Consider the following 25634-nt stretch of genomic DNA (forward strand, 5'->3'; position numbering starts at 1 on the left):
TCAGAGACGAAATGTGAGATGTGAAGATCCATCGATCCATGTTTCATCAAGGCTTACAATCTCATTAAACGAGACATTGTAAGCGTATAAATAAACATAGTAAATGAGTCGGAACCATTTATAAATGTGCACAAGATTGGGAGAAAATGTCTTATTCATAATTCTTGTTACCAAGAAAGAAAGAGTCTACAGCTCCTCGTGATAGCAACAACACTAACGTTTTCTCAACTGCAACTAGATAAGGAAAAAAATAAACAAAGATAAATTCAAGCATGCTACAGTGATTCAGAATGAAAATGCAGATTACATATACACACAGACTCCATGGGACAAGTTCCGTCATTTTGCATCCCACGAGAAAGAGTCGTCCCCGAAGAGCCTTATATACCTTGACCAAAAGCAGCGTAATCATCAAATCCCAAGTCACAAATTGATGTGGTTACATCCTGTTCCTAAGCATCAAGAACACAAGGGATATTGGTATGACTCAAGAACTAGAGATATGTGCTGATATGATTGTCATGAATAAAATAAACAAAGGTTGTGATCTACGGCTACAGTACCCGTTTGATCATTGTGTTCATTAAATCATCCAATGAATCATAACTTTGATGAACGAAGCCACCTAGCAGCTTTGGTTGCTCCGAAAGGAAGTTCTCTTTGGACCTTGGTCTAGATTCCATTGGTGATTTGTCACTCTCGTTCCGCTGCACGAGACTTGAAACACCTCCACTTGATCTGCCATTTACAAACTCGCCAATCTTCTGTTCAAATATTCCAGTATTGTGGTCCAGACTCCGGTTCAAGGGAGAGATGATACCATTTTCGGAATTTTGTGAATTTAAGGAACCAAAAGCATTGTTTGGAATGTGCCTGCAATTCTGCCTTTGTTCTCCCCATCTCTGGTTCGTGGTTTGATTTGTATTTTCAGTATCACTGACCAAATCTTGGCAAGATCTCTCCCTCAAATCTTGAGGAGGCGCTGAAAAAGCAATGATGGGGTTCTGAGAACAAGAACCATTTGAAGAGTTACTGTTTCTCATACTATTGAGAGGTAACCGATGATGATAAGTATTCGTGGAAAGCAAAGAATTTGGCTGAATTTTGGGTGATTCAATGCTGTTTTGCCAGGCCTCGTTACATTTACTAGGATCCAGTAGATTAGAGGCACAAGTGATACCAGTATTAAAGGATTCTGAGCCGAAGGAAGCCATGTTATTGGAAGACGGATTTCCAAATCCCCCAACAAGCATCATGGGATTATTTCCATTACTGCTAAACAAGTTGCTAGCGCCGCCAATCACTGCTCCTGAATCTGTAAATGTATTGGCAGTGGCAAAGATTTTTGAATCATCCATGCCATCGAAATTTAGAGTGCCTTTCTGTTGTATTTGATCCAGCTCCAATGATGGTATCCCTTGAAATAAACTCGGATTTTGACTCGAGGACGAGAGGACTGGGTGTGTTTTCCCAATCAAGTTACTCAAGGTCGGAGAATGAGCCGGTTGGACTAGAGGAGATTGTGTGAGATTACGAAGGTTCATATTAGCAGGACTATTTAATCTCCCAAGTATGCCAGTGGTTCCATAAGGTGATAAAGCAACATTTCCGAGTTTTCCTGGTCCAGACAAAGTACGGAAATCTCCGAGCCCATCCAATGAACCCATTCGCATGAAAGGGGAATCCTTAATCCCAAAAGCAGCTGCCATATTTGCTTGCTGGGTTGTGGCGTGGCTGATTCTTTTCAGGAAAAGCCTATACTTCTGCAAGAAATCGGAATTTCTTCTGTTGTTTTGCTTATATTATTCGTAGTTTTAGGTGGAAAAACTTAATGGATCACAAGACATTCAGAATACGAAACTGTACCTGGAGGTGGCTCGCCACATTTTCCCGAGTAAGCCCTTCAACATTCATCATGTCAAGAATCCTTTTAGGAACAGCTTCTAAATTGAGAACCGGTATCAAATAAGGAATGGGGGCATGCATCAGTATGCAAAACAATTATGAAAAAAATATGCACACAAACAAAGTGACAAGGTGGATTAATTTACTCTCGATTCCTAAATGATTCACAGCTGCAACAAATTTCCGATGAAGCTCAATAGACCAGACTACACGAGGTTTCTTTTGTGTTGAGGGATCTTCACTTTCATTTCCATCATCTTCGCCATCGTCTTCCTCGTCCTTTCTTTTTCGAATAAATTTCCCGTGCGGATCTGAATTCCCTCTTGTTGGAGATACATGACTTTCTCCACAACCTGGCTGAGCATTGAATTGATCAGTGGATGCATTCTGGTTCTTCGAATCGACCTTCTTTCTCCTAATTACGTGTTGCCATATATTCCCCAACTCCTCAATCCGAACGGGTTTCACCAGATAATCACAAGCACCATGAGTTATCCCTTGCATTACAAGTTTGGGATCGCTATTTGCTGACAACACTGCCAGAACAAATGATAAAAAAAACTCAAAGATCAAATTAGCTGTAATATTGGTAATTTCAGTTCGTAATAATCACATTTTGACATCTTCAAGCAAGAATCAAAACCCAAAAGGAAGATTTAAAACATGGTCTCAAGACTCTTGCATACTAAGAGAAACAAGGGAAAACGAAATGAACTTACTGATGACAGGTAAATCCATTTCAAGACCAACAAGTTCAAGAAGCTTAAAACCATCCATGTCTGGCATATGCACATCACTGATAACCAGGTCAAATCTGTCTTTGTTTTCCCTCAACATCTTCAACGCCATACGAGCCTGACTCGTTGTAGTAACTGTGAGAACCACAAAGCAATTTCATGAAAGAAGAATTCAGCCATTACATAACACTTGAAATAAAATGATATTAGAGATTAGATTAGACACGATTTTGCGTAAAAAAGGTATTAAAAGTATGAACAGAGCACCATAAATTGACAGACAAATAAATCAAAATCTGTTAGAACAAGATTCCCAAGCAACGGCCATAACAGTAACTATTAGAAGCGCAATGCGCCCTAAGACACAAGGATACAGTAGAGTCTAGGTGCGATGGATGCGGCAAGCATCCTAAGAGATGAAATGTTAGAATTTGAACAAAATTACATCATGTACAACCAAATTGTACCTCATAGACTTTTTAACAGCAATAAACAAAATCACAAATATTCATTACTCCATTTGCAACAATGAATGAATACTGTCTTGCATTTCATCACGTATGTGCTATACCCATATTTAAGATGTGCTTGAAAGATGCCTTGAGCATCTAAAGTGCATCAAGGTTGGGGCTTTACAGTGAAGACACTATAGAGACGCAAAGGCTGAGCCTCACTGAGCCCCTAGGAACAATAGTACTTGTAAACCGAGGTGCCAGTTTCAGGACTCAAATAATAGAGCAATTCCAAGAAAAATCAAACTTTGAAACTGCAGCACATTTCGTTCATACGATAAAAGAGGCGGGCTGCTTCAGCAAGTACAATCTCATTATAGATCCCAAAATTGTTTTTGTTAACTGACAATTCTTCCAGTTCACATTATTTGGTAAAAAAACTTCAAACTAGACAGAAATCAAAACACCGGATTTTGAACCTATTTCAAAGCTTCCCCAAGTTCATAATACATTGCAGTCTACTAAATATCATCTTACGAACAACAAGATTTGAATAAGGAGAGTGAGAAGCTTATAGACATCAGTTGGCAGAATTAAATGAAATCGGAAGCCAGAACTCTTTAGATTAAAAACAAAAAGAAGCTGAACAAGCGGATCAGCAAATTTTAGAACCAAATAAAAACATCGGATTATCAAATAATGCCACACAGCATAATTAATCATAACGTCTGAGGGTTAATCCTGATGACATACTCGAGAGTTGGAAGATTTATACATATAAATATTGAAATACTGAAATATCCATAACCATAAACCAAGTCAATCCAAATATTGACGAATCAAAACAGATACGTCAAGAATCGATCAACATAATTTCAACGAAAATTTCGAAGTAATAATGATAATAAATCAAAAAATTTCAAAAACAAATCCAGGATGCCACTCGAGAAATCCACAAAACAAGTATCATCAACACACACAAAAATGAATAACATACCATGATACTGGCACTTCCTAAGCAAAGTTTCCAATAACTTCAAGCAAATCGGGTCATCATCAACAGCAAGAACACGTAGGCCCGCTGGAAACTTATCAGAATTTTCATTGTCAAGAACGATTTTCTCCACGATCATTTTGTACACCCCACAAAAATCGAAGAACCCAGATGAGAAAAACGCAGATCAAACCCTAAAGATAGGATCTTGGACACAACAGTCACTTTCTTGAACACCCAACACAAGACCCAGATGCCAAAAAGGCTTCCTCTAAAACAAAAAATTCACAATAATCGGGAAAAATCAAAACAGAAACACAAAGTACACCATGAGTCTGTGTAAAGAGAGAGGGAGACGAGGGAAAAGACTTAGTTCAAGAAAGTAAAAGCCGTACGTGTTGACAACGATGGTAAAAGGTTCCAAGTTTGCAACACAACAAGGAACCAAATCGTATAACAATTTTCACTACTTTCTTCCCCACTTCCTATAGTACCAGGCATTATTAAAAATGACAAAGGGTTAATGTGTTACATATATTAATATTTTACCTGTGCGAAATATTATTTTATGTAATTAAAAATGAAAAATAATAAGTAATAATATTTGAATAAGTATTTAAAATTATTAATATAATATAAAAAATGAAAAATAATAAGAAATAATATTTGAATAAGTATTTAAAATTATTAATATAATATAAAAAATATATTATAAAAAATTATTATATAAAAAAATTATGTCTTTTGAGATAATACTCAAGTGAGGACAATAATTTTATCTCATTAAATTAACATATTTTTTAATTGAATAGAATTGTTATTAATAAAATGAATAGAAAAATATTTAAAAACCATATATTATTTTTCATCGAAATTTAAATGATAAATAAATGTTTTTCAAAAAGTCAAAAAAATTGTCATTTACAAGATGAATAAATTTTGATTATTATTTTTAATTATTTTCGTTGATATGTTAAAAATATTTATATTAAAGTTATGAACAATCGATATATCAAAAATTAACGACAACACTTTTTAAAAAAGTTAAAAATGTGATATTATATAAAAAAAATTATATTTTATTTAATACGATAGAGAGTGATAATAATTAAATATATAAAAGTAACACAAAATTATAACTAAAATTAAATAAACTGATATAATCAATGCAAACACGTAATTTATTTATATTTTTAAGGGACATCAAATTCAAATTTTAATTTTAAAAAAATTAAAATTTTCATATTTAATTATGTATTTACATCTTATTTGTTTTTAAATATTAATATGGTAGGTAAATTCATTAATACTGATAAACATTTCATTTTGTAGCATTTTATTTTTGGCTGAAAATTTTCAAATATGGAAAAAAAAACTCTATTCTTATACAGATATAAATAGAGAGTATATAACTAAATATATTTACATTTTTTGATAACTAAATATATAAAGGTAACTCAAAATTCAAAATTATAACCTAAATTAAATTAAATGATATAACCAATATAGACATTAAAATCTATATTTTTAAAGGACATCAAATTCAAATATGAATTTAAAGAAAAAATTGAAAAGACTTCACATTTAATAACACTTTTATTCCTATTTGTTTTCAAATATTTAATATGATATATTAATATATTAATACTAATAAATATTTCTTTTTATAACAATTTTTTGTCGCAAACTTTTCAAATACGACAAAAACTCTATTAAGAAACCGTTTAACGGATCCAATCCAACCCATTCATGATATGAATTGAGACAACTCATCTCACAGATATAAATTCATGTAAACGTCCTATATGAAACTTACTAATATATTGTATATAAACATGGATATAGATACATACAAATGTGTATATGTGCGTGCCTAAGTGAGTGTGAATAGTGGAGCTTTATGGTGTCAAATAATGGAGCTTTCTTTATATTCTTTTTTTCTCTTTCTCAACTCATATAAAGCCAGAAGCATGCAATTTTGGACACCGTACACACCACACTTTGTTAAAGAAATCCTGACCATCGATTCTTGAATCCAATTAATTCTGTATAAAATATAAATCGGGAGAAATTCTATATTTAAATCTTATATAAATTATAACATAATCATTAAATTATTTGGTTGTTTCCTTTTCTTTTTTCAGTTGGTGAGTAATTTATTGCATGCGAGTAATATGCAGGACCAGAGCATGTATTCATATACATCTAACCATGAATAGTGTGGATAAAATATTTATCCTATACAACATTTATGCAACACAAAATTTCACTTTGAGTTCGATCTGTGTTGTGGTCGACCAGAACTGTGGTATTAATCTACTCAGTTCAGACCAAATCAACGAAGAATATTTGACTCACCAGACCGAACTCAATCTAAAATTTTGTATTACATCAAACATAGATAAATCTCAGTCATATCTATCATGTATCATTTGTACAAAATAATTTTATTCGTTTCATGAATCTTTTAATTTTTGGACTACAATCCATGCAATGGATCTAAGAGAAGAACAATTTTCAAGAAAAATGTGCGCAATATATTGAAATAACCGTTACTATGTAATAAGATAAAGTTTAATAAAATATACTTCTTTCATCTTATATATTTAGAATTATTTATTAAAGATTAAGAAAAGAATTCAAAAAACAAGTTTTATAGAGTAACTTCATATTTTATTATTATTTAATGAATGCATTAATATGATAAAACTTATTGGAAATAACTAATATAATTAATGTATTAAGTTATATTGGTAAAATAATAGAGAAAAAATTAATTCTTTATTCGTCTCAAATATATATTTGTTTGTTTTTCACACAGATTAAGAAATCATCAGAAATCAAATGTACGTGCAAACTTCTCATTTTATTCTTATTTAATTCATTCAAAAAATGATTTTACGTTTTTCAAGACTTAATAATAGGGATATATTAATAAAACCAAGAAACAATACAACTACATATAGAAATTTGACTATATATTTGAGACTGAGAAAAAGAAAGGAAACCTACATAATTTGGTTGGAGATAATACTAAATAAAGATATTAGACAATATATTAGACATGGCGAGATTAATTTAAGTAATAAATTATGATATTATACTAGATGCAGTATATACTGGTTCAATAGAAAAATATATATGAGAATTAATTTTCTTATTTTTTTATTAATTTTTTTTAAGGCTTATGTCACATTCCATGATAAGCCAAATCGCAACTCACAAATCTTTGACTCAAGCACTAAACATTGTTTAGTGTATAAAAGGTCGAATCAAATCATAAAGGAAAATTTCCCACCTCATTGTGATATTATATGAACCTATCTGTATTCTGCATATACCACCACCATGTTATGAAAATAATATAAAGTATATTGAAGATGTAAATTCTTTGTATCATGTCGATTCATTTGAAACGAGATATCGAGTTTGAGTCTTGTGAATGAAAACGAGAATTGTGTGAGCTTTCTCTACGATGATCTGAGAATTAATTAGAAGAATAGGGTTGATAACAAAGAAGAATTTGGAAAATCCTATAATTTCACATATTATTTAAAATATTGATCATAAAATTATATATTTTATCGTTCATATTTCAAATCTTGATTCTGCAAAGTATATAATAAGTAGTATTATTTTATAATTAATGTAGTATTCATTTAATTATACAATTAAATTATGAAAATTTACGTCATGATTGTTATTGTGAAAGTGTATTTATTGATAACCATGGCTAATTGGCTGCAGAGAGAGAGACGGGAGATATATCAATATTAATGGTTGAATTTTAATTCCGACCATAGCAAGAGAAAGTAAATTAAATCACCCGAACGGGGTTCAACCACTGTCTCTGGCGCACCACGTTCCGAAACGGGATGTTCATATGGCACGATGGCTGTCATGTGGTTGGTTGCAATGACATAAGAGTTTCAAGCTTTCCATATTCAAAGACAGAGTTACAAAACCAATCAAGATAACATCATAAACGGCCTGCTGATTCTGTCCCCTTCTTTTCGCGACATAGTTATCAACAAAATGGTACCTGGGATTGAAATGAAAATCCGGATGTGGTGATACCGTCTTGTACAAGCTGCGGATGCTCGCCGAGGTACTTGTATGCCGCCACTTTATTTTTCAAACTAGATGTTCCCAAGTTTAAGACATTTAGCAGTTCGACCATCGAACGCATTGGACGGTGTCACATGATACACATCAGCGAATTTCGTGCCTCCTTCCGCTCGAGATCTTATGATATATTCGTTGCCTGGTGTCCGAGGAATGTTGGGCTTGTCCATGGCCCATACCCAGCTTTGATCCTCCCTCTTGACATCAGATTCCATCTCGCATGATATATCAGGCTTCCACCGCCTTGCTATATCACACGTCAAAGGCTGTTCATTGATTGTTTCTCGTCTTTCCTCCTTTGAGGGGAAAAGCCTCCACTTTGAACATGAGGCGCACTGGACTGTGTATGCCCTGACAGATTCCCAGACCTTTTTTGCCGAGCTGCTTGAACTTTGTTCCATTTCGAGAACTGCCAATAAAAAGGGAACAAAATTTTTAAGTGTCTGTGTGACGATTCACACAAGCAATAACCTACGAATATAGATATTTTTGGAAAACTGTTTATCAAAAAGGTGTTACTGATACATGTTCAATGCAAATACTTCCTGTGGGAAATCTTCAAATAGCTTTTTTCTAGTTCCTTTTTTTTCCTGAATAAATTTCAAGTGTGGTAGCAAGTGACAACCTCTTTCAAGGAATATCTCAGCCAAAAGCTTTACTTATTGGAGTTCATTAAGACCTTGCTCAATACATCGAAAATCGACGAATATGGTATAGCTTTTTGCAGTAGTAACATAAAAACATCAGATGGAAATATATCGTCGATGAACAAAGGTTCATATGGACAATCGTTTTCATCGTTTTTATCGACAACACATTGCTTTATCATACTACAAAGGACAGTTTCTAGTGAAGCAACAGCAAGCACAAGCAAATAAACAAGCCTGGATTACCAAGAAGTTCTTGAAAACTTTATAACGACCAAATAAAAAACATAGATTCGGAGGCTTACGGTTTTTGAATAATTTTTTAAAATTTCAAGGACTTGACGATTTTGTAGATGCTCAAGAATATTGAAAATGTTGCTACGGTAGTACTGTATGGTAAAACAAAGAACAGTTTGAATACCAATTAAACCCTTGCCCAAGTAAAGAAAAGACTTCACGAACTGAATCTACAACATGCCAAGACAAGGATAAGCCAACTCAATCACAAAAAACAAAGACAATACAAGTATACAACTACAGCCTTGTGGCCACTTAAAAGCATGTTGCCATGCATCATTCAAATGAAGTAAATTTTGAAATAAGACAGAAGTATGATTATTTTCTAAACTTGCAATAAATATTACATAATATCAAAGATCAAAGTTAATTAAAAAGTTTTGGTCAAGACATCAAATAGTACTGCAAAGAATTCAAACATAAAGGCAAACTAGATCATGAAACTTCAGAAGTGCTCACATAAAAAACTGGAAAACACTAAATTGTCACTCATATATTAGTTGAATTACCACGCTCATGAATAACTTAAGAAGGCTGATTGCTGAACATTGAAGAAAGCAAAAGGCTAACATAAAAATAGAACGTAAAAAGTGCTCGTATATCCAATAGGAGTGGTTTGTAGTAGTCGATGGTAAAAGTTGCGATAACTGCCCGTAGGTGTTCATCAACTGAAGTGTTTTCAACCGGCCGTGCAAAAACTCAAGTAACGGGACCGGCCGATACTAAAGCTTTAGGTTAGTGTATATGTAATGATATACAACCATGCGCTGATGCATGTACGTGTCACATTAATATTTTCTAATGTGATCATGTGAGTATTCTTAAGAAATAAGATTAAAAGCCAAAAAAATTAAGAATTCAAAGTTGCTCCAAAACAAATTTTAAAATATTTTGTGAACCAAAACCTACATTGGAATCCAATTTAATTGACCAAAAAATTTATATCCACTCAAACATACTATAATTTCCGTGCATAGGATTTCTCGTATGATACAACGAGAAGTAGGAGAGACAATACTTGGATGAATGAAATGAAGTAAACTTGGGAAATCGTTGATCATTGAAAAATTACATTATTTTTCAATGATTAAAAAAATAGAAGAATTCAAACAATATTTTAACCATATGTTAGAATCGCCGAGTATCATGGTTCTCTAGCAAGCATAAACATGAGTAAAAATAAATATTCCAAGCTCTAATAATGGAATTAATAGGTGTTTTAGACCTAAGATGGTGAGATTTATAGATTAATTACATCTTATTTGATTCTAATTTGTGGTGGCTAGCTAGGTTGAATATTTTTGAAGCGTGATCCATGATGGAGGAGTTATTAACCATCTCAGCACGTGAAATAATTATCATTATACATATAAACTATGTACGTAATAACCTCGTGTCAGATAAGTTATAAACCCTAACATCGATATGCTCTATTTGTTTGATCCTAAAAACTTTATTTTTTATATATAACATTTAAGTTTGAATAATTGATTGTGATAGTTCCCTCATATTTCATCATCCTTTACATATTATTTTAGTATTCTTTTCTTTTAAACAAGAAAATGTTTATTTATTTTTCCACTCTAAAATAAACATATATGCCTCTCGAAGCATCTAAGTGAGAATAAAACCATTGATTCCTTTCATGCTTGAAAACAACATTGAAAATTAATTGAAACTAAACCAAATTAAAGGCTTATCCTTCATTGCTGTAGAACTTGAAAATCTCTCTTCGGTCATGGAAAATAGGGTTTTAGCAACGGAAATATCTATTTTTAAATACCATAAGTTCGTCTTTTTAAAAATAAAAAATACAAATACAAATACAAATACAAAGTCATCGAAAAATCCATTTTTGAAAAGCCCCGTCTCAGCATCGACAGAAAACCAGTGATAATTGGGCATAATTTTCCTTCTTGAATGGAAAAAATGAACAAAAAATAACGAAAATTACCATTAGTGGAAATCAACAAAAATATTAATAAATATGCTTCTAAAAATACAATTCAACATAATTTTTCAAAACAGTTTAATTATAAGATAAATGAGCTTATAAAATGTTTAATTAAAATAAATTTAGCCACGCATAATTTAAATATAAATAAAAAATTAAAAAATTCCAGTTTAATTAAATAAATATAATCAAAACCCTAATAAAATAATATAGACGATGTTGCTTTAAGAAAATTGGTTCATGTATGATTTTACAAATATAAATTGTAGGTTAACATAATGACCGAAGAAGTTAAACCCCACCCTCTCCTCGAGCAGCTTCTTAGTCTTTATTCACATATGGAACAATAGATAACACGGGGTTTGCTGCAAGAAAAAAATATCGATTTTTAAGAAGATCAATCGATAAAAAAAATAATTCACAGAAAAACAAAGCAAGAGAACATCATAAAACCTGTCGATTCTGAACCATTGATAGCACGTGAAGAACGAGCACGCCTCCTCGGAACATGATTATCATCAAATGATACAGGGGGCTGAAATGAAAATTGAGATATGGCAACACCCTCTTGCACAAATTGTGGGTGCTCACCAAGGTACCTAAGTGCATGTATGGCGACTTTAATTTATCGAAATATATGTTTTGGACTTTATGACATATATTGTATGTAGTACATCGGTTATTTATTTGGTGTTTAAAGATCGGAGGATACCTATTAAGTTCCACCATTGAACGCAATCTCTTGTTAGATGGTGTCACATAGTACCTGTTAAGATACAACACATTAAGATGCCAATTGTTGATCACAACAATATAGATGATAAATCGATAAAAAAAATATTATCTCCGTACATAATCAACAATTTCTTGTCAAGACAAAATCATTAAGTATACATACACATCAGCAAATTTCGCGCCTCCTTCTGCTCGAGTTCTTATAATCCGTTGCCAGCCCTTAGGTGTCCGAGGAATGTTGGGCTTGTCCATTGCCCATACCCAGTTTTGATCCTCGTGCTTGACATCAGATTCCTTCTCACATGATATATCAGGCTTCCACTGTCTGGCTATATCACACGTGAAAGGTTGTTCATTGATTGTTTCTCTTATTTCCTCATATTTCTCCTTCGACGGGATGAGCCTCCACTTTGAACACGAGGCGCACTGGACTGTATATGCCCTGACAGATTCCCAAACCTTATTTGCCGAGCTGCTTGGACTTTGTTCCATTTCGAGAATTGCCAATAAAAAGGGAAGAATATTCTATAGTGTCGGTGTCACGATTCCGCATTAATCAAGTTACTAACTAGAACAAAATAAGAATTAGACCTGGATAGTGTAACCTAACTCAATTGTACATAAGCACATACCTAGTTTGAACATAGAACAAATGAGCACGGCTATTTTTGGGAAACCGCTGAATAAATTAAATTAAACAAAAACAATGAATTTGGAGATAATTATTGCCTTAGAAGTATATGCTGTTGAATGGGGTCCCCAAGAAACTGATCAACACAAATACTTTCTCTGGAAAATCTGCAAATGTAGCATTTTTCTAGTTCTTTTTTCCTGTAAAATTTCAGATGTTTACTAAGAAAAGACCTCTTTCAAGCACCATCTCAACTAGGTTAACTAACTTGTAAGAGTTTATAATTACGATGCTGCTCAATACATTCAAAATGGACAAATAAAGTATAACTTCTTGCATATGTAGCATACCACCATGGCAAAAAATCGTCGATGAATAAATACTATAGTATGGACTGTTAGTGTCATAATTTAAATCAGCCAACATATTGTTTTATCATATTATGATCATCAAGAAAAGTTTCTAGTAAAGCAACCGCTAGCATATATCAGCAAATAATAAGCCTTGACTACCAAGAAACCAAAGATGAAAGATAAGCAAGACAACATTATGATCCTCTGTCTGAAAAACATTAATGCAGTTTGTAGTAATCTCTACTCGGTACTCATCAAACAAACTATAGGTCTTCAACAAGTCAAACAGACATGCTGCCTATTTCTCTATCCAGCATCAATTGGGCATGTTTAGCTTCATTATTTACATTATTTAGATTTTTTTTTCTAGTACAGATGCATGCGGTGGGACTAAGCATGCAATATAAGTTCATGTATTTGATTGCAAGAACTAAACCACACAAAATCCTCAATGAATTAAAAATACAATATGAGAATATAAATGCTAATTTGTTCTTGAAAACTTTACAACCAAAGAAAATACATATAACTCGGTGCACGCCAACAATTTTTATACAGTTTTTTTAAAACAACAATTCAAGTTATATCGTGGATGCCTAGTTCAAGATTGACAAGTTTGCCATAGCAGTGTATGGTTAAACAACGAAAATTTGAGTTGCCTGAGCCTTGCGCAAAAAAGAAAAGACTTCACAAAGTTGCATAGACTTGACATATGACATTGCATCTATACTTAAAATATTTAGCGAAGGGAATCAAGATCTAAAGAATGCCCCCGACCAACATATGAATGCAACACATAGTTCACGTGTGAAAATGCCATCTACATGACGCCAAGCAAGGATAAGCCAACTTTGTCATCAGTAACCAAGGGAATGAAATTTACAACCTCATTAGCCATTTAAATGTGTTGCCATAGATGAACAGAATTAAGTAAACTTTGAAATAAGACATAAGTGTTGCTATTTGGTAAACTAGCAACAAAGCTGTCAACATCAAAGTTGACAAAAAAAACTGTCTGTCGAGACTCGAGACACAAAAAAGATGAAAGAATCCAAACATGAAGACAAACTAGATCGCGAAACTTCACAAGTATTCACATTAAAAAATGGAATATTACTAAATTTTCACTCATTAAATAGGATATCCTCTCCAGTAACTTAAGAAAGAGGAAAACTGATAGCCGAGCACTGAAGAAAACAAAAAAATAATTTTAAAATAGAACAAAAATTGAATCGTAGACAACAAAAAACAAAGGACTTTAGAATCTATGACTTATAGGAACGGTCATAAACTTCTTCAGAATTTTTTTTAGTAGTTAAGTAACTGACCTTAACTGTTTCTATAGATAATGATTATATGTTCAATAGCATTGGTTTTAGTAATCGATGCTAAGACTTGCTGGAACCACTTGTAATACGGATAAACCGCTCTTGTAAGTTAGTCGGTTGTCTTCAACCGGTGCATAAACAAAACCTTAAAGGTGTGTAACCATGTATATAGCCGCACGTGTATGCCGGTGTGTGCTTATTACATCGGTCTACCTTTACCTTCCTCTTAATTTGCTGACAATGAAACTGATCAGAAATCTTTGATGCTAAATTCCCCATAATTTCCATGCCAAAGTTGCATATTTTTCCCGTAAAATTTACAGTTCACATTCTATTTCATATGGATAAAAGGAATATCACATTGTCATCTCTCCCGAAAAGCAAACATGCAAATTGAAAATTTTAAAATGCTGTGTATGCTACCTACATCAAAAATCAAATTCTACGCATACATGCAAAAAAACGAGCACTCTAAATATAAATCAACAAGAAAAAAATAAACAAGAAGCAAACCCATGTTTATATATATAATCATATTGATAACGAAAATGTTTGATTCAAAGACACAATTTCCGTTCCCGTCTGTTTTCGTATGTCACTAGTTATTCAAAAATCAGAAGAATACATTCTTCAAACAACGATATATACAACCAAAGTTAAAATAAAAACTAAAAGATACACACTTTCAACAAATTCATAAACTGGACATAAAATCACAATCACACACTTGCATGTGTACCTGGGTTGATCAATAAAAAGAACGAATGAGCTTATACATCCCCCAAGAAAAATTGAAGAAAAATAATAACATCCACAACACAATGAATTAATTAAGAAAAACCCAGTCGTAATAAAATGATTGAACGCAGAAAAGGGAGCTGGAATGATACCCGTAATTAGATCAGATGAGAAATCACGTGGGTTCTAATCTGGGTCTTCGGGACAGAGGTCAAAAAGGTAGAGGAAGACGAAGAGGTCGGGGATACTGCTAGGGTTTAGTAGTAGGGTTAGGGCAGCGGAGGAAAATAAGGAAAAGGAAACAAGCTAGACAATTGTGATTTTGATGATGCATGCGTCTTAAATAAATATTTAAATAAATTATGTGTAAGGAAATATTATTTTTAAATATTAAATTTTGATTTTTGATTTTGTTACTGAAACAAAAAAGTTAGCAACTTGGACATTTCCAACTTCAACATAGAATAATTTTAAAAACCAAAATTGTAAATTTCTCTAAATAAAAAGTAGGAATCCTTAAAAAGTAACTGAAACAATAATATATATATATATATATATACTTAAAAACTTAATGAGACATTAAGTTTGGAATCTGTCTTTCATGATCGAGAAGTAAAAAATGTTATTATCTTATTTGTACAAAATTTTAATTATTATGCATTTGTTAATGTGATTTTTTCTTCTATATTACAAAGTTTACATATACAAGGTAATATAAAATATCTCATAATGAAAATGATTAAACTAGTTCTAAAAGAAGTACACATCTTATTAGAGGACACCTTATAAAACTTATTGGCATTATTTTGGAATACGCATAGTAAATGTTAATAAAATAATTTTTTTGGTTTATACATTATTTACTTATAATCACATATTTCATTTTTCTTTAGAAATATTAAGCTGTTGTGTACATTATAGATAGATTTTGTGAATAAAATCACAACCTATTTGGATAAAGATATTGATGAAGCAATTGTTATTATCCTTCAAATGTGTCGAACATGTATCATGTTATAAAATTGTTTGTGAATGAAGATTTAGACGAAGTTACTGAATTTTAGAAAAAGTATTTCTCATTAGTTTTTATTGAATTTGATTTTAAAATATTTATTTATCACATGTTAAAAAATAATAATATATATAGCTTCTCAGAAATTAAAGAACTAAATATGTATTTAGGTTGGTGGTCGACATTAATACATTAAACACGATAAGAACCATGTCATTGTCTTATATTAACACAATTAATCGACATACGTTGTATTTAAGAAAGTCTTTCAAAATTAACGAAAAAATAGTTTCTCATATTATTTTTTTACAATTTAAATATCTATTATTTTTTTATAATAATTAATTTTTAATAATATCATCACGTGAATTGCACGGGTTAAATACTAGTTTTTTAGTAACAACACAAATTTATAGAAAATGTATAGATATAGAATTCTTTAAAATTTAAAAGGGATAGGGCAACCGAGCCGAACGGGATGGATTTAATCGGAGCAAATATCTCCGGTTTGGGTTGACAGCCATGAAGTTTATGGAAGCTTTATTTTATGCCATAAATCTGACTAATCTTGATGACATAATACCCAATGACGGCGTAAAACAGGTGCGTGAAATGTGCGGTGGGAATATCGGACGGTGAAAGAGTTTCTGCTTACCACGAAGGCCAGCATGCACCTTTGATGCCACGAGGCATGCAGCGGCGCGGGCGATGCAGCATCAGAATTTGCAGAAGAAGTTGAGATATTTGGGACTGATAAAAAAAGAACAAAGGGTACAATGAGTGAAGGGATATTCTGAATCTTCATGGTTCAATTTAGTTTCTTGGATTGATTGATGATCCCATGGCATAATGGCCGAAATAAATTATAGATGCGGAAACTTATTCTGTATTGCAACGTACAAGGCATTGGCCATTCTCATTAAAATCGATGCCAATAATTATTTTTCGTCTATAATCCACTATTTGAGTTTGGTTTTATATATTGTTAAATTTCATTCTTAGTCAACTATCTTTATTTTTTTTATTTTGATCATTTTTTCGATATATCGCTGAAATGACTCTGAATGTGACGTAATGTGTGCGGTTCGGTACACATCAACACTCTCGATGAAAATACCAAAATTGCCCGAATAATAAATACAATAGTAAGACTCAATTTCCCGCCGACAGTATCCTTTGATACACATTGAGTAAAGCTTCGGGCATAGTAGTACTCAATTTTGACAATATAGATTACCCAAATTGTTTTAAAAAAAATCATTTATCAAATTTTAAAATTTATATAATAGAATTCATCCTAAAACATTAATGATATTTCCTATTTAAGAAAAATTGTAAAATGAGTACATAAATATTTGAGAAGTCAAAATGGAATATCTAATCTATCAATTTGACTCAACGGAGTCGGCACGGCACGCTTAAATAATAATAAAGTAATTGTTGTCTGCTTGATCGGAAATTTTTGTTTGGAACATCGGAAAGCCCTTCGTGTATGTCTTTCTGTCTTCTTGAAACTTTGGTCACTTTTTTGTGAGTTTTGAATGGGAAGATTCGATGAAGGCTTTGTCAACAATCTCCGGCTTATAAAAATGTCATATTCTTCAATTTAATTTTCAACAAGTATTAGAACAATATAATTATAGATAACAGTAATGAATTGTTGTTTGAATTGGAACGAAATCTAAAAATAAATAAGATAGAAAGATTTAGACGTACGTACATTTTTCTTTCAAAATATCAACTATGTGGTTCTTGGCAAGCAAAGGATACTAATTTTTTCCCAACAATAAAAACTAATTTGGACCTAATTAACACATACAAATATGAATATAAAATGAAAATGTAATTTTTGCGAATAAAACTGAAAATATGTATATTTTCCATTTCCAGATGTCCGAAAATAATGGCAGAAAGAAAACACCAGCAGATGTGTTTTCCAACTTAAATGGCATTTTCCATGCATGTTCTGGTCACATTCTGGTACTGAAATTAGGCGCAAGTGTTCAATATACAACGGGCACCAATTAGCATGAATCCATAAGATGAGACAGTGAACCACTTCAATGGGCGATTAAATGGCTCGTGTTGAACAACAATTTAAGTTAAAGATCACATTACACCACACAAGAAATGATGAAAAATACATTCCAGAAGCCAAGTATCAGGCCTTGCGAACAATTTGTCGTCGTTCTCGAGTGTATTCAACTTCCTCTCTTTGATGCATGATTAACAGAGCTCTTCTCACCTGACATAAACACCAATCATGCAAAGTCTCGTCAAAATAATGTCGCCTTCTGAACCGTAAATTAAGAGCAGCGTAATAAGTTTCTACACGTATTAAAGTATTTCTCCTTACTATGGATTCATTCATGCCCATCCTGGCAAGTTCGTCAATCAAACGTCTTTCTGATATACGCATTCCTATTCCCATTCTTCTCTTTATCTGAGTTTCAGCTTGCTGTTCATTATAAAGAGTTAGCATGGATAGTCTACTTCGAGACTGTAGACAAGACTAATCAAACGGAATGATATCACCTTTATCTCATTTGCTAGCTCGGGAGTTAAATTAATATGTTGATTGACACCGGAACGTGCTGCATCTATCGTAGAGTTGTTGAAGAGTCTGATAGCTTCATGAACGTGCTCATCAGTGGCAACATCTGACCTGATTATAAGAAAAATAATTCTGTAAACAACAGCTAACTCAGAATAAAAGACCAAACGACAAGAATAATATCACAAACCGCCCATGAAAAAAAAAGAAATAAAACATAACTTCAATGCCACAGACCCGTTCCATTTCAAAATTTTGCACACATAATCGATGGAACTATCTTGTATACGATCAAATATGAAAGGACTCGTCCTGTTTGCAATGTGTTCTCTTTATTTCCCAATTATTTGTTTAATTCCCATGTTAGAAACCTTTCAGAATTGCCTTTTCTAGCCATAATAAGCAGCAAACTCTGCATATTGATGTGTCATTTTTCGAGGGCAATTAGCAAGACGTTGGTTCTAAAATATTCTTGAAATTTTTGTTAAGGTCGTTGTTCAATCAACAATAAATTTCCAAACACAAATCCACCACTTCAACGTAAGAACAATAAGAAAATGCGGTCACTTTTGTCAAGGCAAGATACCCCGACAATTTTAAATCATGGTTTGTTTGAAGGTAACAAATGTTTACTCTATTACTCAACAACATGAAAGTTGGATTGTCTGGATATACCATAAAAGAATTCTGATAAACCCTACCCTTGAGCTCTTATTATCTGTTAATGTAGAATAGATAATAACAAAAACAACTTTTAAAAGCAAAGGGAATCATTACAATATTATACTGTGGATATGCTACGGGTAATAACTTACAGTGTCATTCTAGCACTTGCTTCACTCAACCTCACAATAGCTTCCAACTGTCTGACTGTAATTGGTATAACAGCTGCTTCCCCAGTTTCATTTGCTTGCCGTCTCATGTCCTAGAAGAATAAAAATATCAAATGGAGCAGAAGAAACTTATCTGATCGAAAGAACATTTGCATCATTAACGGACATGAAATTTCTAGCTTGGATCCAAAAACAGGAATTCTCAACACTGATACTGTACCCATAAAAATACTGTGGTTCCTCAATGAAACAAATTGATTGCCAGGAGGAATATCTAAAACTTTAACACTTTGCATTACCCTATGAATCTTTCACCTATTAGCTCACATGGACTACACAAATCAGTTACAGTTTAAGTTACTGAGTCATGTTTATTCTTGATTTTGCATAGAGTCCACTGCTCTTCTTAGAATCTAGAGTCAAGTGTAAAGGTGAAATGTACATGCACAGATACTTCACGAGATAATAAATTTTTCAACCTTGCATCTGAGACTTTTTAACTGGCTCAATCTATTGCAGACACAATAATCCACCTGTACTTTTGCGGTAGGAAACGCAGGAGATGAAACCAACTCAATACAAGAGATATTACCATTAAAGCATAAAAATACGCGACAAATAACTTGAGAGTTTCAAGTGGTAAGAACTCAAAAGATTCAGACAATATTTCGCCATTTAATGCATCATCTTAGGCTAACTCTGATTTATTGGTTGACAAGTACCTGTCTAATGTTTACGTATCTTTCTTGCAACAAAGAGGCAGCAGATTCTGAGAGGCGAGGATGGCACTCGGTTCGAGCATAGTGAATGTACCTGCACTAAACAACTAAATACGTCAGCAAAGGAATCAACAACTGTTGTTCTACCATTATGAACATTGAAAGATGTTTTAATCAAAAGTAAAGACCTCTTCAGCCAGTTATCCTCCTTCGAAGTCCTTGAGTCAGTTGAGGCCGCATCAGCAGATGCATGGACTTTTATGACGTGACTGGCAATATTCTGCAAATGCATCAAATTAGATTCAGCGTTGTCACCTTGCACATCCGCTATTTCAGAGTATATTCTCTTTGAGCAGCAAATACATAATTATAAAGAAAAAACATTTCCATCAATTTGGAGTATGCCTCCATGTTAGTCGAAGAAATACGACCTGACTCGTTAAGAAAAGATAACAAGTGTATACATGCCTGTAGAGAAGACACCAAATTTTGAAGTTGTTCCAACTGTAATTAATACTTTTGTACCTTGTCTTGAGAGTACATTCGAATATCTTTCACGATAAAAATCATATCAAATCTTGAAAGGATTGTGGTCTGCAAATCAATGTTGTCTTGTGCAGTCTGAAAAGAAAATGGTTGCTAGTTAATCTCTTTGGCGAAAGAATCTTTAAATTGATATGAAGTAAGCACTCAGAGAACTGAAAGTAACGTGCCTTGAGATCATCATATCTCCCAGATGGAGGATTGGCCGCAGCAAGTACAGAGGTTCTTGAATTGAGAACAGTCGTTATTCCTGCTTTAGCAATGGAAATAGTCTGCTGCTCCATTGCTTCATGAATGGCAACCCTGCATAACAAATATAGTTTTCCTAAGAACTCCAGTTGTAAGCAGTAAAATGGCAATTCTTATGTCAAAAAAATTATACTGGCATCACCTGTCTTCTGCCCTCATTTTGTCGAATTCATCGATGCAAACAACACCCCCATCAGCCAAGACCATTGCACCTCCTTCCAAATAAAATTCCCTCTGCATATTTTGGTAAAAATCATTGCAAACATCGTACGAAGTAGAAAGAAAATGCATGCTAAATCAAAATTAATCCATAGAAGCTTAGCACCTTGTAAACAATAGACCGGAGTGAAAACTTACTGAGCTATTGTCACGAATAACTGAAGCAGTAAGACCAGCAGCAGATGATCCCTTTCCAGAAGTATATACAGCCACCGGAGCTGTCTTCTCAACAAACTTGAGAAACTACACAGTAAAAGTGTGTATCTTTTTAAAGCGTATTTTCAGAAATTTAATGTAGCATAAAGAAAAATCCGCTAATTTATATGCAGTACTCTTATTTAAGATGTACCAGCCATGATGGGAAAGGTTTCGCATATGTGGTAAATACATGATAAATTGTCGTAACCTGTGATTTGGCTGTGGATGGATCCCCCAAAAGTAACACATTGATGTCACCTCTCAGTTTTACACCGTCGGGCAAAATCTGAATCAGCAAAGGCGTGATTTTCAAGAAATTGAACAAACAAAATACTATAAATACTGTAGTTAGTCACAAGGCGCTTTGAGAGACATGGGTGGGTGCACTGAAGACTAGTCCCTAGTAATATTCTAGGATTTGGATGTGTGAAAACAGTTCATTTGCACAGTATCCAATATAAACCACACAAAATATTGATCGAAAATTTTAAAAAAAAACATATATTTAACATAGAAACAAATATAGAGTTACATTGTATTTCTTCTTAAAATAACAATCTTACATTAGAGGCACGTACAAATACACCTCATACATTCAACCGTGCCAAGGAGCGGATTTCACTAAAAAGTCACACCCACACATAAGGGCAGAGCCCTGTCATGCCAAGATGCAATGCAGCAGGTGAATTTTTAGCAACTATAATTAACACAAATGACCAGTTTATTGCACACCTTCCTTGAACCTCCAAACAAAAGGCAGGCAACAGCCTTCTTCACATCACTATGACCAAATATGGATGGAGCAATCTTGGAGCAAATTTTATCGTATGCATTTTTATCCGACGAAAATTTTTTGAATTCGTCAATCTGAAAGAGTGAGATGTGAAGACAAGTTTATTTACCAGCAGAGATTAAACATTATTCTGAATTATGTAACTCTAGCTATAAAAAATCTATACATTCGATAACTTAAATGAAGAAAAACTATGACAACGATTGTTACCTCCTCTCGAGTGAATTTAGTCGGACCTCGGGAATTAGCCTCACCTGTTTCTTCTAGGCCAACCACCCGGATATAGGGCTGCCTAATTGCAACTGCACCTTTGTGGCTGCAAAAAAATTCTGAACACATCACATAATGAAGATAGATATTTTGGATTCTTTTTCATCCAAGTACAGATTTCTTACGAAGCAGACGAGTTGGCAGCTTGGAAGATACTGTAAATTCCAATAATGGTCAACCTTGTCCCAGGAACAATTGTTTGCACGAGATGCCGATCAACAGATAAAAGCATGTTCCTTGGCAACTCTCCAGTGGGCACATCCTTGGATTAAAAAAAAAAACCAACATAACCAATAGAGCTTATAAGATAACATCAACTCTTAAGAACACCAATGACAGAGGCCATATTAGTTTATCTCTAATAGAATAAAGCACATACCTCAGGATTTTCCTGCAATTTTAGTGTTTGTTGATCCACGTACTTGCTTTTATCTGGAAGCACGATCCATGGATCAAGTGGGCATGGTTCTTCCCCAGCCTGAGAAATGACAGCAATCGCATGTCATTCTAACTAAATCAGGCAGAATTTGAAAGGGTGTTCAGATAAATGTTTATGTCAAGAACCTGAGGGATGTGATCACAAGATCTAGGCACAATAGCTCCACCAAGACCGGGACGGCATGGAACAAGCTTGACATTCTTACAGTTCTTGCACAACAACGTCACGTATGTTGCTTTTGCCTTGGTTCTTGATGCTGCAATAACAATCCCAGACACCTTAACCAATTTTGAAATATATTGTGCCTGCATGTCATCATACCAAAAGACACTGCTAATTTCATTAAAATGCACACTCTCAGCAGATTGAAGGCAACAAAATGCGCAAATCAACTAACCCCCATTGATCTCATTGATAGAGGATCCTGATCTGATCTCAACAATACTTGCACTTCCCCAGTCATTGGTTCTTCCATTTCACCAGTTTCTCCAGCAACCCTTGATTTAAGACCTGCCAGTACTTCTGCTGCTGCACTTTCGAACTGTTTCATATTCAGAAACAAACAAGTAGGCATGCTTAGTATATCAATGAAGTGAGTTTTAACCACATACATTATAGGCATCATTAACGATTAGAGAAATATATTACGACTTAAGCTTACAGTGACAAATCAAGAAAATTTGTCCGTGGGATATAATCATGCTTTGATAAAAGATATATATTAAATCAACATTATTGTAATAAAAACAGCAAACATTTTTTTCGATTTATTTCAAAGTAAGAGTCAGTCTAATGAAGCAATATGAAACATACATTGACATCGTGGTGTCATGTTCTAGAGTGATCCCGTGAAGTTTTACGTTTTAAATAGCTTCAAGTGCATCCCTTTTAATTTCAAAAAAAAGGTCTCGTAAAAAAATTTCCACGTACAAGTGTTACTTGGAATCGTGGTTTTATTGGTTTCACTGCAGTGTTTTGAGCAGCCAGAGTACTATAATTCAACATTTCAGATATAGCTTAGCCAGGAAACATAGGTCATACCATCAATATATAATGCTAAAAACCTACAGTCGTGTGTGAACAAATCTTACTATTCAGTCGTGTGTGAACAAATCTTACCATAATGTAGTTTTGCCTCCGCACAACAATTTGCACTAATTCTTTAACTAGAAGAGATTAAATTATACCCAATTTCACTCCACAACCAAGCTCTACAGAAGAAGAAATCATAGAATGCGGATCTTTCACACTTACTAGGGGGAGGTACTCAGCAGGGTTCTGACGAAGGAATTGGGGAAGGGTTTGATCGGGATCGTAAGAGATGAGGTCAGCGAGATTGACGAGCAGATATTCAGGGTTGGACAATAGGACTTCTCTGTAAGGGAAAACATTAGGCTGGCTCTTGCGCTGGAAATTCCTGATGAATTCCTTGAATCGCTGAAGCACCGCGTGCCGATTGACCGTGTCCGAATCACCTCCGCCACCACGGGGGAACTGGGCCTGGTCGCTGTAGTATATCCCTCCCTCGTCCCAGCCAGACATCTCTTCTCTGTTTGTGTGTGTTTTCTCTAAGTATATGAAAATGGAGACGGCGAGTGAAGGAAGGAAAAGGAATGGGAAAGTAACTCCTAAGAAGCTGTTTCTGGCGGGAGATATAAGGCGGGAAAATTTAACCACGTGACGAGCACGTGAGATACATAGAGAGTATTTATATATTTTTTGTAGGAAGTGATATTCATGTTTATTTTGTGTTATTTATACTTTCGTTTTATATGTAAAATATATGTCAAATTTATTTATAATCAAAGTGCAAAAAACAAAAAGTAGAGCGTCAAAATCAACTCCAATTTTTTAATTGATTGAGTTTAATATTATATTTTATTTCTTGTAAGCTTCTTTGTCGAAAAAAATCAATACTCGAAGCTTTTTATCATTATTTTAGGAAAAATAATATAATGTAAAAATGTATTTTAAGTAATTATATTTTGTGTCCACGTCAGACAGTTAAAGGCGTTCATGTTTAATGATATTCACTGAAAATTTAGGATTCAGTTCCAGCAGGTGATATTAGCCCGAGTGCAAACTTCGAATTTATTCTAAGCATGAAATCACATAAAGGACCGTTAGAAGTGGGCCGAGAAGGTGTCCTGGCGTAGCCCCTCCGACGCTCAAGTCAAAGACTGTGTATATAACGAGAGAGCAGCTAAGGGTGCTGCTGAAAGTCAATATCGTGAATGAATGAATTAGACACTCAAACCTAGTATTTACAAGAACATACCTGGGCCGGATGGGCCGAGGGTCCAGAATCTGAATTGGACCAAATCTTGATAGGTCTAGTCATAGGGTATCACTTAATTAATTGTATAAATTGATAAATGATAATATAGACATAGAGACTTTTTTTTAGCAAATTTCAAGTGAAACATTTTCAAATATCTCTATCCGTGAGATGAATAATCAATAATAATAATAATTTTGATATAAAACGAAAAAATTTGCATTGTTTGGATCAGATCGAAAATATATCTCACAAAACTGATTCATAAGATTATCTCATAAAAAATTTGTGATTTTTTCCTTGTGAAGTGGTGTGTTGTAAATCGATCTCGGACATGAGTTGTCTCTCAAATACCATGTCTAGATAAAATGAGTTGAAGAGAGTAAAGTGTTGTTGTCTTTTAAAGTTAAAATGGTCAAAACAAAATCTTCAATAGAAAATTTGCAGGTTTTACAGCCGTTGTTTTTCAATCCAAGAATTGTTTTTTAAAAATAAAAAATAAAATGTATAATCCACAAACCATAGTCTCGTGTCGTCTACGTCTTTTCTTGGAGATTAAAAAATTATATATATAATAAAAATAATAATTCATATAAAAATCTTATCACTGAAAAAAAATAAGTCTCATATG

The 25634-nt window shown here is 33.5% G+C and overlaps 4 protein-coding genes across 6 annotated transcripts; all 4 read right to left on the reverse strand.

Moving 5' to 3' along the window:
• Positions 1 to 91: 91 nt before the first annotated feature.
• LOC140991576 (two-component response regulator ARR12-like) lies at positions 92 to 4578 on the reverse strand. 2 transcript variants are annotated; one of them, XM_073461608.1, is made up of 6 exons: positions 4092 to 4578; positions 2625 to 2777; positions 2052 to 2441; positions 1867 to 1943; positions 564 to 1763; positions 92 to 446 (listed from the first exon to the last, which is right to left on the reverse strand). In XM_073461608.1, the coding sequence occupies exons 1-6, from the start codon at positions 4225 to 4227 to the stop codon at positions 381 to 383; spliced, it is 2022 nt and encodes a 673-aa protein (XP_073317709.1). In that variant the 5' UTR covers positions 4228 to 4578; the 3' UTR covers positions 92 to 380. The 2 variants fall into 2 exon arrangements, with proteins under 2 accessions (XP_073317709.1, XP_073317708.1); XM_073461607.1 differs by having other exon boundaries at positions 92 to 452.
• Positions 4579 to 8227: 3649 nt separating this feature from the next.
• Positions 8228 to 8614, reverse strand: LOC140991291 (methyl-CpG-binding domain-containing protein 2-like). The gene has a single exon (XM_073461210.1). It carries the CDS (start codon positions 8612 to 8614, stop codon positions 8228 to 8230), a length of 387 nt encoding a protein of 128 aa, XP_073317311.1.
• A 2714-nt stretch (positions 8615 to 11328) lies between these two features.
• Positions 11329 to 12340, reverse strand: LOC140990902 (methyl-CpG-binding domain-containing protein 2-like). Its single transcript, XM_073460749.1, has 4 exons — positions 12010 to 12340; positions 11824 to 11877; positions 11565 to 11710; positions 11329 to 11476 (listed from the first exon to the last, which is right to left on the reverse strand). The coding sequence occupies exons 1-4, from the start codon at positions 12336 to 12338 to the stop codon at positions 11433 to 11435; spliced, it is 573 nt and encodes a 190-aa protein (XP_073316850.1). The 5' UTR covers positions 12339 to 12340; the 3' UTR covers positions 11329 to 11432.
• A 5398-nt stretch (positions 12341 to 17738) lies between these two features.
• Positions 17739 to 24342, reverse strand: LOC140990832 (DNA replication licensing factor MCM5). Of its 2 annotated transcripts, XM_073460653.1 has the most exons (18): positions 23980 to 24341; positions 23123 to 23266; positions 22851 to 23030; positions 22666 to 22764; positions 22412 to 22548; positions 22227 to 22332; positions 21956 to 22090; positions 21432 to 21509; positions 21164 to 21268; positions 20949 to 21040; positions 20728 to 20860; positions 20540 to 20635; positions 20203 to 20294; positions 20018 to 20108; positions 19278 to 19387; positions 18444 to 18573; positions 18265 to 18366; positions 17739 to 18153 (listed from the first exon to the last, which is right to left on the reverse strand). In XM_073460653.1, the coding sequence occupies exons 1-18, from the start codon at positions 24265 to 24267 to the stop codon at positions 18070 to 18072; spliced, it is 2202 nt and encodes a 733-aa protein (XP_073316754.1). In that variant the 5' UTR covers positions 24268 to 24341; the 3' UTR covers positions 17739 to 18069. The 2 variants fall into 2 exon arrangements, 1 of the variants encoding a protein (XP_073316754.1); XR_012177725.1 differs by lacking the exons at positions 17739 to 18153; positions 18265 to 18366 and having other exon boundaries at positions 18454 to 18573; positions 20018 to 20113; positions 23980 to 24342.
• Positions 24343 to 25634: the final 1292 nt, after the last annotated feature.

This window comes from Primulina huaijiensis, chromosome 13, assembly GCF_012295235.1.
Source record: "Primulina huaijiensis isolate GDHJ02 chromosome 13, ASM1229523v2, whole genome shotgun sequence".
Classification (NCBI taxonomy): domain Eukaryota; kingdom Viridiplantae; phylum Streptophyta; class Magnoliopsida; order Lamiales; family Gesneriaceae; genus Primulina; species Primulina huaijiensis.